At 33.9% G+C, this 16,250-nt stretch overlaps 1 protein-coding gene across 1 annotated transcript; it reads left to right on the top strand.

Moving 5' to 3' along the window:
- Window positions 1-1,177: 1,177 nt before the first annotated feature.
- Window positions 1,178-15,584, top strand: KLRF2 (killer cell lectin like receptor F2). Its single transcript, XM_031670680.2, has 6 exons — window positions 1,178-1,241; window positions 4,416-4,514; window positions 9,344-9,391; window positions 12,899-13,047; window positions 13,314-13,429; window positions 15,467-15,584. The coding sequence occupies exons 1-6, from the start codon at window positions 1,178-1,180 to the stop codon at window positions 15,582-15,584; spliced, it is 594 nt and encodes a 197-aa protein (XP_031526540.2).
- The last annotated feature ends 666 nt before the right edge of the window (window positions 15,585-16,250 follow it).

The following is a 16,250-nucleotide window of genomic DNA, read 5'->3' as shown; positions in this document are numbered from 1 at the left end:
GGCGTTTATAGGGCTTCATAACTAATATTGTATTAGTCAGGTTTCCCCAGAGGAACAGAACCAATAGGATAGCAGATAGATAAATAGATAGATAGATAGATAGATAGATAGATAGACAGGTTTTTTTTTTTTCAAGGAATTGGCTCAGGCAATTTTGTAGGCTGGCAAGTTAAAAATCTGCAAGGTGGCCTAGCAGGTTAGATATACTGGATGGCTGATATTTAATTCTGAGTCCAAATGCCATCTGCAGTAGAACCAGACAATGTTATAGATAAAGTCAGAAGGCACAGTGGACAACTAGAAAATTCTCTCTTGGTTGAGAGAGACCAGTCTTTTTGTTCTATTCAGGCCTTCAACTGATTAGATGAGGCCCACCCACATTATGGGGGGCAATCTGCTTTCCTCAAAGTCCACTGATTCAAATGTTAATCTCATCCAAAACCATATTTGTAGAAACACTCAGAATCATGTTTGACCAAGTTTCTGGGCACCTCGTGGCCCAGCCAAGTTGACACATAAAGTTAACCATCACACTTACTGAAGGAAAATCTGCCAAGAATTTTTCTGAAAAAACATTTTTGAAAAGTTATTGTTTTCAAAATAATTGTTATTGCCACTAATTTGAGACTTACTGACCTGTTTCTTTTCCTGTTTTGCTTTATCTAAACCTTTTTATCTAGATTCTGCTTGCCAGATATATCCCCAAATAGCAAAATGGTTATTTAAATTTTTTAAGTCAAAAATGTTTATTCATATCTAACCAGACACTGATTTTATTTGTTTGTTTGATGGTTATTTGATTTATCTCAGTTTTTTCCTACTAGAATAGAAGAAACATGAAAGTAAGAAGTATGTTTATCTTGTTTACTATTATGTTCCTAATAAACTGTGCACAAGTAAGCACAGTAAATAATTGTTGAAAAGAGTCAAATAAAACAGTCACCTTTACCTTGCAACAAACAGAACTTTAGCCAGAAAATTGCATGTCTTTTTATTTTCATTCACCAACATATCCTGTGTGGTTTCAGATAACCACGTCCAAGTAAATTTTGACTATTTTTGGACTTCCTATCAGTTTTTGGTACATTACACCTAGGAGAAATATCCAAGGCTGAGGCTACTCTCCATTTTAGTTTCAGTATTTTCTAGATATCGTCACAAGAATACATTTGAGGAAATGGAGAATGAAGATGGCTATATGATGCTGAAGAATCACTTCAAATCCAGAAAAAGATCTAAAGGTAGGAATACTGCTCCTCTGCATTCAGACTCCAGTTTAAAATTGCATTATTCTCCTAAGAGAATAACTATCTTTGAAACCTTTAAAGTGTTAAAGTTAACCGTATTCTGGGATTTAAAAGCTGCTCATAAGTTGTCTAAGATCAATTGTTGAGGCTCATGTAAGCATCAGCAATGAAAACTCGATTTTTGCAGCCACAAGAGCCAGAGAAATGCTAATAGGATGATTTATAATCCCCTCAAAGTAGTAGCATATGAGTAAGAGTGTAACTTTCAACTGAAAGGTCGAAAATAGTATTTTTTATATAAATTACTTCTATGAAACATAAGAAGGAGAAGCGACTACTAGGTTATGTTATCTACATACATGTTATCTACATATCTACAAGGTATCTATTTCACTCAGAAGGTAAAGAACTAGGGCTGATGGGGGAAGTAACAAGGGTGCTATGGTGTTTTACAGCTTAAAAATCATATATATATATATATATATACACACACACATACACACACACACACACATACATATTGTATTTTTTAATCTTCACAAAAGATACATGAGATTGGCAGAACAGTCCACTAAGAACGAGAGAAGGGCAAAATAAAAGAAAGCATTTATCTCTGTCATTTGAGGCTGCTGTATCTGCGACAAGGTTGTTTTTAGTTTTGGGTTTTTATTTCAGATCTATAGACAAGTTTAATAAACAATACTGGTGTCTAAATTCAGCCTGTCCAAAATAAATTTTTTAAATAATTCTGTTGAAACAGCCAAGATCTCAGCCGGGATGACATGGGTCAAAAATTTAGACTCGCTGGTCACTACCGCAGCTCTGCCACATACACGATTGCAGGACATTCTCACACACTATCTCAGTTTCCATCTTGCAAATTCAAAAAACATTGTTTTTCAGAAACATGGTATTTTCTCATCATTTGAAGGCTCAGGGTCCCTTTTGCGGTTTCAATGCCAGGAACCAACACTTCCTTTTTTCATTAGTAACTTAACTTTGCTGTAATGAAAACTAAGACCATTGGAATCAAATTGACTGAACTGGACCCTAAACTAGGTGCGTGGCTTTTGGCAATTATTTTTTCTCCTCTTAAACTCAATAAAAAAGCAAATCTATAGTGTGATTGTTTTTAATGTGGACATTAAATTATTAACTATTTGCTCTTTAATGTATAAACCATCTTATAATAGAAAGGGAGTGAAGACATGAAATCTGAGTATAAATACACAGAACACCAGGTAACGTCCATTTGAATTATGAGTGAAAGATGAGTAAGACTGGCAGCATAAATTAAGCCTGCAATTCAGCAAAAATTGCATACCCTGAGTATGTCTGTGTTTGATGTCAATTGGTTTCTAAGCTTCCTTACTATTGATGAGTAAGAGAAACCTGAGCACTTATTTGGCTCACACTGTCAAGATATAAATTTACACCTATTGCTTAGGATGGATATAATTAATCTTGTTGCTAAATCCAGAAAGGAAATCTTCCTATCATAAATCAGATGTGAGTAACATAATTAGTGCTCTTGAGTAGTGATAATAATGGGATTCAAAGAGCAATGTCTTAATACTGAACCACGCGGGCCAACAGCAACTGGCTAGAATGGACCAGGGCAGTGCATTCCAGGTACCTGGCTTGATACATTTTATAACTGCCGCTTGTGCAAGAGAATATTGATTTTTAATTTATAGCTATAATATTATTTGGCCAAGAGTTTAAAATTTCCCTCTCCGGCAGAGATAGAACCAGTTAATTGCAGAGCCATGCGCCTGGGATTTCCATCCTTTCATAAAATTGCAAAAATGTGTTTTGAGGATTTGGGGCTAAGTAGAGGTCTTTCTACTTCTGTTTGAGCAGAAGAAATATCCACAGGCAAGAGGGAAAAATAGAAACTTATTCTGGATTTATTCTGTAATGCAGACAACACTGCAACACATTTAAGAAGTTTTACTGCCTACAGCACATCCTATTAGTGTGTACTATAGACATTATCAGTGATACCAAGTCCATCAAAATTAATTGAAGTGAAACATCCACTTATTACCCAATTTGAGAAATAGCATTTTAAAACTATGACTTAGAAGGTAACCAAGGTAGTGGAATTAAGCGTTTCTCTATTTATAAACTAACTAAAATTGGCAGATAATTATCTGAGTATCAAATTACTTGACTTTGTCAGTGGTGTGGTAAGTGGTCTGGCCAGGATGCTTCTAGGTTGCAATACTATCCCTATGCCGTCTGCATATAGAAAGATATCTGCCTTCACCTTTTTTGTGGAAAGAGTGTGTATTCCAACTTATCCAAAAGTGCCAGTGTGTGGCAAAAATAGATAAAATTGAAAGAGGATCATAGCATGCATATCCCTGTTTAATGTAGGTATCGAGTAAACAGAGAATTGCGTGTTACTTCTCTATAAAGAGACTTGCCAGCTCTGAGCCAAGGGAGTAGATGGCACAGTTCTAGATAAGCATCCTTAATCAGAGGTCCATGCTGTTTAGGTTGGTGCTGATTCCTGTCCAAAATACCAAAGCCAGGAAAATACAGTATATCATACATAAAAATGAAATAACACGGCAATATTCCCAGTACAGTGACTGGTACATAATAGAACTTCAATAAATGTTCTTTTTCTTCTTTTATTTGTTACAGTGACTCGTTAAAATAATACCCATGGCAGTACCTGATATATAATATATATTATATTATTCTGTGTATAGAGTATAAATCATATATTTTATATTTTTATACCCTATTATGTAATAGTTTTAATATACTACTGTACATTGTGTATACTGTATATTAATAAATCATTTTGTCATCAAAAAAAATCATCAAATAATTAGCAAAGCAAGACAATGACATTGTAATCCAACACATTCAATAACAGTTGCATCTCTGTTTTTGGACTGTAAATATTTGTTATTTTCAATTAATCATAAATGTTAGTCATAAATTAGATTATAAATTAATATAAAATAAAGATTAAATAAAGAAAAATAAATTAAATAAAGGAAAAAGTTTATAAATAAACAATCAATTCTAACACTATGTCTAAAATGAACATGGGTTGTTGTCTCTGTAATAAAAGTAAAACAGGAAAATGTTCATAAAGTGAATAATCACAGAGTTCTAAAGTTCCTGAAAAAAATCTCACCATTTCAGATGTCCCTCTGTATCTACAATATCACTGTCTTTTGCTAGTATTTGGATGCATTGGGATCCTCATTATCATCACAGCAGTGATTGGCCTGGACTTTTGGTGTGACTATGGAATTTTTACTTATTTTTGCACTTTCAGAAAAAAAGTTGATCTTTAATTACTTTTAATATCAAGATAAGCTCCACATTAGAGTCCAATATTGGTAAATTAAACTGACCAGTCCATTGTGTCATATTACAAAATTATTTTCATATAGAAGGAAATATTTTAATATAAAATATAAAAATAACATATATTCCACATCTCTTCTTATGAAGAATCACCAGTAAAAGACTGACTTACCATTTTATAAAAAGTAATGATATATTCGTATAAAAAAAAAGTATGTGCTCATTGGTATCACTTTGAGAGAAAATAATTTTAAAGTATCTGCACCTTTTATTTTCTGAAGTGGTATTTAATGTGTGTATTCTATAGTTGTTCTTTTTGAAACAACCAGACTAATTAATGGTTTCTATAATTTTCTTTCTCTTGAAACTATAGTTCCTGAAAATGTAGGGCTCAATCATTCTTTTTGAGAAAGGCACTATTGAGAAGAAACCAGTAAAGTTTAACACATTGAAGAAATACTAGTGGGGCAATATTTTTCCTATTGATATTTTTATTCTAATAATGCTGTGACAATTTTAATATTTGCATTTCAGTTAAGGTTGTGCTTGTACTTTGACTAGTATTTGACCAAATATTTAAAAATATTTTCCATAGTTTTCAGCTCAGAACAAAGTATTGATCAAAAACATTTGCATATGCTCTCTCCCAGGATTTATATTAGAACAGTAAAAACAGTAACGAAAATAGAATAAACTAACAGAAGTGCAGAATGGAAAGAGAAGAAAATTGTAAAGAAAATGAAAAGCGGATGGGATAATGCTATTGGATAAATCAATGGAGAGAACCACAGTTCAGAGAAAATGTAGCAGATGGCTACATCTAGATGAAAGCTATCCCACAGGGCAAAACCCAGGCAGGACCCCATTTTCAGAGATAAGAGTCCAGAGTGTAAAGTGAGGTCTAAAGCAAAGCAATTAACAGAAAGATTGTTCAAGGAATGGCCTTTTAGGCTGGTGTCTTGACAACCTTTTACTCCACTCATACAGTGGCTTTTACCACCATACCACGTCCAAAAAATGTTCTTGAAACAATGAGATATATGACTATGTATATAAAACTAGATGCATGCACTGGGGCTCTCCTCTTTTATGGAGTGTTGGTGCAATGGGGTGTGTGTCCCCTTATTCTGGTTCCGGAGTGGGTGAAGGAAGTAGTGTATTGATCTACTGCATAGCTTGGCTACTTCCTACATCCTTTCTATCTTAAAAAAAAAAAAATGGTAGCTAACCAAATATTCCCGAACATAGAGAAAAGTGTCAGAAAAAAATTTTAAATATAAATAAATATTAGAATATCTGAGACAAAAACAGAAAATACGGTCATACAGGAAGGACAATATTTAACAATTTCTCAGAAAAAGAGAATAGAGGGGAAAGTACATAAGAAATAATAAAAAATAATATTTTTAAAAATTTCAGGAGAAAAAGCAAAAACATGAATTTCCAGCTTGTAAGAATCAGCAAAATTCAGAATATGACACAAAAATAAGTATAAATGGATAGATGACAGATGGATGGATGGATGGATAGATGGATAGATAGATAGATAGATTTATTGTATTTCAGGATACCATGGGTAAAGACATGATCTTAAAAGTTTACATAAAGAATTCATTTTCTCCCAAAGCAAAGACAAACTGGCACCGGATTTTTAAATGTACATGAAAAGACACCACTGTAGCAATGTCTTCAAACTTATGAACAAATTCAATTTTAACTCACATTTTCCACGCATTCTCCTGGAATAAATAAGGGAGTGGGGCTGATTTTTAGTTAGAGTGAAGCTAGCCCAAGAATCTAATGAAAAGGCATTTCAAGTTATCAGCTGTTTTATGTTCCTGGAAAGCAATTAATTCAGTTCATATGAAAACAATCTGAAAATAATGCAAGTAAGAAGCTGAAGGCACTTGATACAGTAAAAAGGAGATTTTGAGTGTGTGTGTGCCTGCAACAAGATGAAATAACATTGATTTGAAAGTTCAGTAGAAAAAGTAATACACAAAAAAGTAATAGGAGTGAAGTTTAAGAATGCACACAATATTTAGAATTGTGATTAACACTTAAAGGAGTAAAAATAGATATGGTAAAAAGAGGTGAATTCTGGGGCAGGAGAGGATAGAAGTATAGCAGAAGAGGGAGACTTTGTTCCCAACAAAAAGAACCAGGCTCTTAAGAGAAATGGCCAATTCCAGGATTGAAGGAAGACAGGTACAAAACACATTTTGAAATGCCTTGTCATGAGGGGAACAAGAAGACGATCACAGATCTAAGATTATGTCAAAAAGATCCAGGAGTCAAGTTAATGGGACTTTGCACGACCATACATGGGACAGATCATGCATCAACAAAGGTGACAGTCCTAAACATTTACACAGCCAGTGACAGAGCTTCCAAGAGCATGAAGGAGGAAAAGGGAGAACTAAAAGGAGAAATAGAAAAACCCATCGTTGTTGGTTATTTTCATACCCTTCTCTCAAGGATAGACAGAGTGAGTAGGCAGAAAAAATCAAAGACATAGAAGACTTGACAACCCTATAGACCAACTTGATGTAACTGACGTTGACAGAACATGCTGACCAACAACAGCATAGTATGTATTCTCTTCAAATGCATCACAATCAAATGAAAGGCAGAAAAACAGAGAAAATCAATAAAGCCGAAAGCTAGATATTTTAGAAGATAAATAAAAGTGAAAAACATCTTCTCAGACTTATCAGGAAGAAAAAAGAGAAAAGACACAAATTATCAATATCAGAAATCAGAGGGGATACCACTACAGATCCCAAAGACAAGAAAGGAAGATTATGAATAACTCTATGCCAACGAATTTAATGAAATAGACAAATTTCTTGAAAGACACAAAATATCAAAGTGCACTCAAGGATGAATAGATAAACTGAATAGCTTCCATATCTATTAACGAAACTGAATTTACAAAAACAAAAACAAAAACAAAACACAACCCTTCTCACAAAGAAAACAGCAGGCCCACGGTGTTTCACTAGTGAATTCTACCAAATATTTAAGGAAGAAATAATACAAGAGTTATACACTGAAAACTAGAAAGCATTGCCTAAAGAAATTAAAGGCTGAAGTAAGTGGAGCTATGTACCTTGTTTATGGAATCAGAAGACTTGATATTGTTAAAGAGGCAATTCTTCTCAAATTGATCAATAAATTCAACAGATTCTTGTCAAAATTCCAAGATGTTTTCATAGAAATTGGCAAGCTGACTCTAAAGTTTACATGGAAATATGCATATTCACATATATACATTTATATATTTATATGATTATAGTAATCAGCACAGTGTGGTGCTGGCATAACACTACACTGACATGCAGGTCACCAGAGCAGAATGAGAGTCCAGCAAAAGACCAACACATCTATCATCAACTCCTTTTTGACAAGGTGTCAAGGCAATTCAATCAGGAAAGGTTTCAAAGGATTTAATCACTTCGACAAATGGTGCCAGAACTAGATATCCATATACGAAAAAAGAAAAAAAAGAAAAGAAATTAGATCTCTCCTCATATCATATGCAAAAATTAACTCCTAAATAAGAACTAAAACACAAAATAATTCTTGATGACTTTGGGTTAGGCAAACATTTCTTTGACATAACACCAAAAGTACCATCCATAATAGAAAAAAAATGGATAAACTGAACTTTATCAAAATTTTAAATAGAAATTTGCTTATCAAAAGACACCATTAAGAAAATGAAAACTCAAGCCACGAACTGGGAGGAATTATTTATAAAACATATCCAACAAAGTAATCATATCTAGAATATACAAAAACTCTTACAACTCAGTCCTAAAAAGACAAACAACCCAATAAAAAAAATAGGCAAAAAATCTGAACGGGTAATTCATCAAAGTGATACGTGAACATCTAACAAGTACTGAAAAAGCTACTCAGCATCATTAATGCAGTTCACTGTGTGTCAACTATGCCTCAAAAAAAGCTGTAAAGTTAAAAACAAATTGGTCACCTTTGGGAGTTCTTAGAGCCTCAACTCATTCTAAAGATTAGTAGAAAAAGGAAAAGGGTCAAGCAATATGATTTAGTCTTTTGTATGTGAATTGTGCTTTAGGAAAACCAAACAGTCGATGGGGAAAAAGGGGTTGTTTTATTTAGAATCATAGTCATAATTACAGAAGGAATTTACAGAAGTTTAAAAACCCACTATTGGGTAGTCCTTAATAAAATAATAAATGGAGACAAAGAACATCAACAGCTGCTAAAACAGTTAGCTTAGAGAATGATGCGGCATTTTATAAAGGATGGCTTCATGCTGACCACATCTGAAATCACCAATAAAATTAACACCAGTAAAAGTGGAACAACCAGACATTATGTACTTTCCCTTTCCCTTATGTACTTTCCCAGTACCCCTTATAATATATTTTTGCAAAAAAATTTTTTTTGATTCTTAATATTAACAAGCTTCTAAATCTAACTGTCGGGGGGGATTGAAGAACTTGTTAAAGGATGCAACTCATCAAACTATAAGAAATTTTACAGATTAGCAAACAAATATCATAAAAGGGAGTGGAGAGAGAGTGGTATTCAAATATATGTGAACTGGTATAAATGAAAAGAGATTTAAAAGATATATTGATTAAAAAAAAAGAAGGAGACTTTGAATTTTTATTTGCATGTCTTTATTTTGTGCTAGTATTTTCTCATATACCTAGATTGTTATTCATTAAAAAATATTTCTTATTATCTTTTTTTCTTTGCAGTGAGTGCAGTTAAAAAAATGGACTTCTCTCAGAAAGAAAATATCACTAGCCTAGCAGGTAATATTCTATTCTGTCTGTAACGTGTTGTTGTTCTATGTTTGAATCAAGAGATTTCAATCAACTGGTCACATGAATTTAGGAAAATTAAACTTTCAAATGGGAGTGTAATAACTACATCGTAGAATATTTAGTGAAGATTGAACCAACTGTTAATTTTGTGTGTGAACTTGGCTGGGCAGTGCATAGCACCCAGATATTTGATCAAACACTAGTTTAGATGTTGCTGTGAATGCTCCTTTTAGGTAGGATTAGAATTTAAGTTAGTAGATTTTGAGTACAGCAAGTTACCTTCCATATGTAGGTGGGCCCCATCCAATCCGTTGAAGGTCTTATGAGAAAAAATACTGGAGGGCTTCAAGAAAGAGGAAATCCAGCCTCTAGAGTGCCTTCAGACTCAAGCTGCAACATCAGCTCTTCCCTATGTCTCTAGCTTGTCAGCCTGAACATTTTGGACTTGTCAGCCTTAATAATGGTATGAACCAGTTTCATAAAATCTCTTTCTCTCTCCTCTCATTCTTTCTCTTTATAAACATACACACACACACACACACAAACATATAAATTGTTCTATTTCTCTGATGAACTCTGTCTCACTAACATCAATTACAATAGAGTGGCAGTGGTATGATTCATTGATTAAAACATGGGCCACGAAGCCAAACTAACTGGATTGGAATTTCAGCTCTGATATTTATCTGTTATATGACTTTGGGAGAGTTGGATAGGCTCACTTTTTTCATCTGTAAATTGAGGGAGATGATAATGTCTACTTCATAATATTTTGTTTTATTATATTCTTAGATTTTTATCATGAAAAATATAACAGAGGAGAGAATTATGTAATAAATCTCCATGTACCTTTCAATAGCATCAATTATCAATTATATACTAAACATGATTTCGTCTGTATCTCCACCATCATAGCTCCCCCAAACTAGATTATATTAAAGCTATTACCAGCCATCATGCCACTTAATACTTAAATATTTCAGTCTGTGATTTTTATATTCAAGGGATCCTTTTGCTTAACATAATCACAATATCACTGTAACTCCTGTGCTAGTTTTCTCTTGATGTATAACAAATTGCCACACACTTAATAGTTCATACCCACAATTTATTGCCTCAGAGTTTCCCTGGGTTGGGAGTCCGGACAGAGCTTAACTCAATTATCTATTCAGGATCCCACAGGATACAGTTTAGTTGTTGGCCAGACCGTGAACCTTTCTGGACCTGAGGTTCTTGCAAGCTCGTGTGGTCGTTAGTGCAATTCAGGTACGTGTGGCCGGAGGACTGAGAGCACAGCTTTCCTGCTGGCTCTCACACAGGGCTGCTCTAAGTGCCTAGAGGCACCCTGCATTTCCTTGCCAATGAGTTATTCTTGTACATCCTCTCAAGACGGGGAAGTTTAATTCCCCAAAGACAATAGGACTTCTCTCTCTCTTCAGAAAAGGCCCAGTTCCCTTCTAAAGGACTTGTACCTGATTCAGTCAGGCTTACTTGGGATAATCTCTGTCTTTTCATTAACTCAAAATCACGGGATTGGGGATGTTTCTTTAGTCTTCAGAATCACTTTGTCTTGTCATATAATACAACAATCATAGGAGTAACAGACCATCATTTTCTGAAGTTCAGTTCACACTGAAGAGAAGCAAATCACACAGAACAGAAGTCTTCGGGCCATTTTAGAATTTCATTTACCACAATTCCTAAAAAAAAAAAAAATTGACAATAACCTCTTAATATCATCACCATTATCCCACACTTGACTTGTTAGAAATCGGGGGCAGAACAAAGTTAAAATGTCTCTGGAGTCTCTTAATCTGTACATCCTTTTTATTGCCTTTTATTTTTTCTTAGACATCTATTTGATGGGAAAAAAATGGATCATGGTTCTATATAATTTCTCATAGCCTAGATTCATCTTTTTTATATGTCCATGATGTCATTTAACATACTTCTCTATTTTATAAAGTTGTTTGAAAAAATAAATATATGTTAGGTGCTTAGAAACCTGCTTGGTCCACAATAATGGCAATTTGGGTTAGTTGTTATTAACATGCAAAGCATCTGAGACAGGAATTGATACAAAATGTTGCTCAGTAAATGTTTTTCTCCATCCTCATCCCCATGATATTTCTTCTTAATAGGGAACATGGCACTTGAAGCTGAATTAACTATAATAACTCTTTTAGACAATTAGTGTTCACATTTTGCATCATTTTTTGATGTTTACCACATTACCCTGATTATTTGGTGTACTTTCAGTGTGTTTTGCAGCTCTAGAACTGTACTGACCAGTCTACCCATATCCATGAAATGGAATTACTTCATTCAAATGGCTCCTTCTCACTGATAATAGTGAATAAATACCCCCTTTCCAGTCATAAATTGGAGGTATATTTGAGGTCATTTTATGCCTTCTAGCAGATGACTGTGTACTTGTTCAACTGAGATTAGAACCCGATTACCTTCAGTCATCAGATGTTTTTGCAAGATTTTATCTACTTACAATTGGCAACTCTTGGTACCAAGTATATTAATGAGTTAAGGATGTGTATGATGTTTAAACATTGAAAATTAGTCCAAGATAATCTTCTAGTTATGTCTGCTGATGTTACTTTGTTTTCCCATCTTAGCTGGACATATTAAATCAATTTCCTAAAATAAACTTTTGCAAAATTTTAGGCTTATAGATGATAGACCTGAAATATTAACAATGAAAAGTATGTGATGCTCCAACTTAATTAACAGTATTTAATTCAACCATTCAACAATCAACAGTTAGACACTATAATCAAAGGGAGATGAATATGACACTTATCTCAAGAACCTTCCAGTCAGATAGATATGGAGACGTTCACAGGTGACTAGGTCATGGACAATTCATCCTTTGCTAAGTGACACCTGAGTGTTATGACTTTTAGAGGTGGCAGAAATTATGACCAGTTAAAGGATTTGTTTTTGAGGTGGAAATATGATTGAACATTAAAAGACAGGTATAATTTAGAGGATGAAGAAGGAAGGGAAGCTATTCAAGGCTAAGGCAGCAGTGTGAATTAAAAGCCTATGAGGATAAATGCAACCAATGCAATGAAGTAAGTAAGGGTGACAGTAAGTAATGTCACAGACGTGAAGTGCAGGTTGCAAGGACACCTTCAAGAAAAGGCAATCAGAACCAGATCGTGGGGAAATTCAAACAACAGGTTTTTAATTTTTTAGTTAATAATAAACACTTTAAAATATTATTTGTCTCCCCTAATTATTGGGGGCAGAATTCATAAGCTTTGTTCTTGACAACCCATAGCCCAAAACTCTGCCTCCATTCCAGGAAATAAACAGATTATGAATTAATCTCATTCTTGCTCTGCTAATAGAGGTGTCTTTTAATCACAAAAAGTAGGTTGTCCAAAACCTATTTTCCAGTCAATTACATTTGATACTATTCACGCTTTCTCTATTAACTGTAGTTTGATTGATTTTTTCCCCTACCTTTTCCTTCAGGAAATAATTTTGTGTGCCCAGAAGACTGGCTATGGAACCAAGGGAAATGTTACAGGTTTTCAACTTTTTCTAAAACTTGGAATGAGCGTCAACGTGATTGTGCAAAGCTCCAGGCACATTTGCCAGTGATTCAAAATTCAGAAGAGCTGGTGAGGAATCAGAAATGGGATCTAAGTGCCCAAGGATGAATTGCTAGGTGCAATTCTAAGTGTGGGTGATTTATAGTCATTGCTTTTGAACATTCCTTCCCCATAATATGATTTCCATTGTTTATTAAAAAAGAAACTCTATTACTCTGAACGAAAAGATTCTTTGCCATTTTATCAATGCCTGGCACGCTGACTTACTCTATAGAAACCATCAAAATAATTTTGAATAAATGAATGAATGAATGAATACACTATTTCCTCTATAGGAGTTCACACAGAAGAGTTTAAAATCGGGCCATCCTAGCTGGATTGGATTATATATGATATCTCCAGGAAAACAATGGATGTGGATAAATGAGCACCTTTTTATGGAACAAAAACAGTAAGTACTTCTTTGTGGAGGAGGGCTGGTGGCATACTGATGTTCTATTTACTGAAAGGTATTTTTATTTAAGGTTCTTTGCTCTCTAGTCTTTTTATTTTTTTTCTTCCTTTCCTCCTTTCTTTAGAGAAATTTTTTCTCTACTTTTTTTTCTTCCTCTCTCTCTTTTTCTTCTTTCTTTTTCACCTTTCTTCTTTGCTTTCTCTACTACTTTTAACATCCACTGGTTGGGATAGAAGATGTTCATTATGGCTCCTGGAAATCAGTAATTGTTGAAAAATGGTAATTAGGCAAAAATTGTTAAGCTGACTTAAATCTCATTTAAAACAATATTAAGCAAATATTTTCTATATACAAAATGCAAAGATAAAAGTCACATTAAAAAACATCTCTTGGACTGAAATCAGAAAGCATAAATTTCATGTATTGTCCTTAGAAATTTATTTTAAACTCATTGATGTCAATTTCTTCACATGTTTGAAAAGAACAATGAAGTTTGGTCACCATATTCTTGTGTGAACAACATAAGGTAATGCATATAAGGAGGCTTTAAAATTCTTAAGTTTCAGATACATTTGCATGTTCTCCATGCTTTCATTTTCATTACGTGCCACATCACTAGAGCACTTGAGACGTGGCAAGTTTGGAGCAAAGACCATGGAGTGGTAGTTCCTTTCACTCTGGATATGTATCTACACCTAGATATTTCTGTTCTCCATTCATTATCATCTTTCATGAACATAAAACTCAAGTATGAAGTAATATTCATTCTTTGGACCTGCTTTGATGGCAATCTTTGACAAAAATTAGTAAAAAAAAAAAACTAGGCTCTTTTTTTATTTGGAAACCCATATTACTATGGCAACATATCTCATTTTAAAAGCTGGCATTTAATTATTTAAGGAAAATTAAATACAGATGGCTATCATAGTGTTTGTTTTTTATTTTTTTAACAATATGCAATAGCCAGAAATAATAATTAAGGAAATAGCTGTCTCCAAAAAAATTCTGTGCACACATTTTCTTAACCCTATCATGCTGCTGAAGTTAAAAAAAAAATCCCTAGTTTACTGCTTTGCAACTCTGACTGGTGTTTAAAATATCTGTCATGCAGATGGTACAGACCATGCGGTCTTTACCAAAAACTCTTTTTGACATCTACTTGACCCTTTAAAGGGAATTATTTATGCTTCTTGTGGAAAATGAATAGATGGGAACTGAAACTGAAACTGAAACTGAATTTAGTTAGAAAGTCGTGACCCGAGGTAAGGGAGAGGTAATCTAGCTTGGGCTAGGAAAGAATCTGGAGCTGGGAGACCCAGGACTTGCTGATACATGTAATTCGTGCATTGAGATGGAAGGAAGAGTCAGGGATGCTTCTAGTCTTTGGGCCATGTTATGGCCCAAAGCACCTATGGCCATGTTACTCAAAGAGAGACATCCCTCTGGGAGGGCGTGGAGGGCAGGCGAATCAAGAGAGCCTGGTGCAGTAAGTCAGACAGAGAAAGGCAGTTATCGTGGTACATCACTTATATGTGGGATCTAAAAAATACAAATTCTATTTACAAACCAAAAACAGACTCACAGACATAGAAACAAAACTCGTTACCCAAAGAGAAAGGGAGGGCAAGGGATAAATTAGGGGTGGGCGGTTCACAGATACACACTACCATATATAAAATAGATACACAACAAGGACCTACTGCCTAGCACAGGGAACTATATTCAATTTCTTGTAATAACATATAATGGAAAAGAATCTGAGAGGAAAATATATATCTGTATGTCTATGTATAACTGAATCACTTTGCTGTACACCTGAAACTAACATGGTAAATCAACTGCACTTCAATAAAAATTAAAAAAAAAAAACAAAAAGATTGTCCAAATACAATCACTGGCAATGAACTGGAAGAGTTCATTCTAACATTTTGACTGCTGAAGAAAAACACTTGAAGAGGTTTGGCGGGGGGAAGCTTTAAGAAATACAATCCTTATTTTAAGATAAATGTTCTGTAGTCGGCCTGTTTCTCCTAGTTTTTCCGTGATTGGATCAATGGGTAACACGAACTGTGCTGTCGTAATAAGAAGTCAAGTGTATTCTGAAGACTGTGACTCCAAATTTAATGGCATTTGCCAGAGAGATGCTGTCTGAACAACAAAAGCAAATCTGTGCATTTAAAGAACCAGAAGAAATATGTATGGATGTTAATAGCGCCAATTTTTTTCATTAGTGGAATATAATTTTTTTAGTACAAATAAAGTTTTTTCAAGTATTCCTAACCAGATATAATACTTCAAAGGAAGAAAATACAATAATTTACTTTTAAACTACAAAACATAACCTACTTTTAAACTACAAAACATAACTTACTTTTAAACTACAAAACATTATTCCTTATTGCTTCAGTGTCTAAAAAAATCATTAATCTTCCAATCCTGCCTATTCCTTATGTGTGTTGTGTTCCTTGAGTTCTAACTCTTTATGTGCATTTGGTGAAATAATAGATGAGGTACAGAGATATAGTTCTGCAATTTTTTTCCTTCTTGGTAGGCTTTTTCCCTTAGTTAATTGTTTTCAATTTTTATTAAAAAAAATCAAACCTTCAACTGGTTAAAAAAATGTACTCAGACGTTGTAAGCATGAACTGTCTATTTGAAGTAATATACAATCTTGTATTTAATGTGATTCCACAATTCATTCCCTTTTAATCAAGTTTATATTTAAATATTATTATATTGAGAACAGTCAGACTTCCTTAGTTTTCTAACTACAATTCTATTCAAAGTAAAGTTCGTTATTTTCCTCTCATTTATTTAA

Source organism: Vicugna pacos, chromosome 34 (assembly GCF_048564905.1).
Source record: "Vicugna pacos chromosome 34, VicPac4, whole genome shotgun sequence".
Taxonomy (NCBI): domain Eukaryota; kingdom Metazoa; phylum Chordata; class Mammalia; order Artiodactyla; family Camelidae; genus Vicugna; species Vicugna pacos.
This window is presented reverse-complemented; position numbering and strand designations above follow the sequence as displayed.

Coding starts and splice junctions, on each gene's coding strand:
- KLRF2 (XM_031670680.2), top strand. CDS start 1,178: ATGGAGAATGAAGATGGCTATATGATGCTGAAGAATCACTTCAAATCC. Junction 4,515..9,343: donor GATTGGCCTGGACTTTTGGT/GTGACTATGGAA, acceptor CAGTGAGTGCAG/TTAAAAAAATGGACTTCTCT. Junction 9,392..12,898: donor AAATATCACTAGCCTAGCAG/GTAATATTCTAT, acceptor CTTTTCCTTCAG/GAAATAATTTTGTGTGCCCA.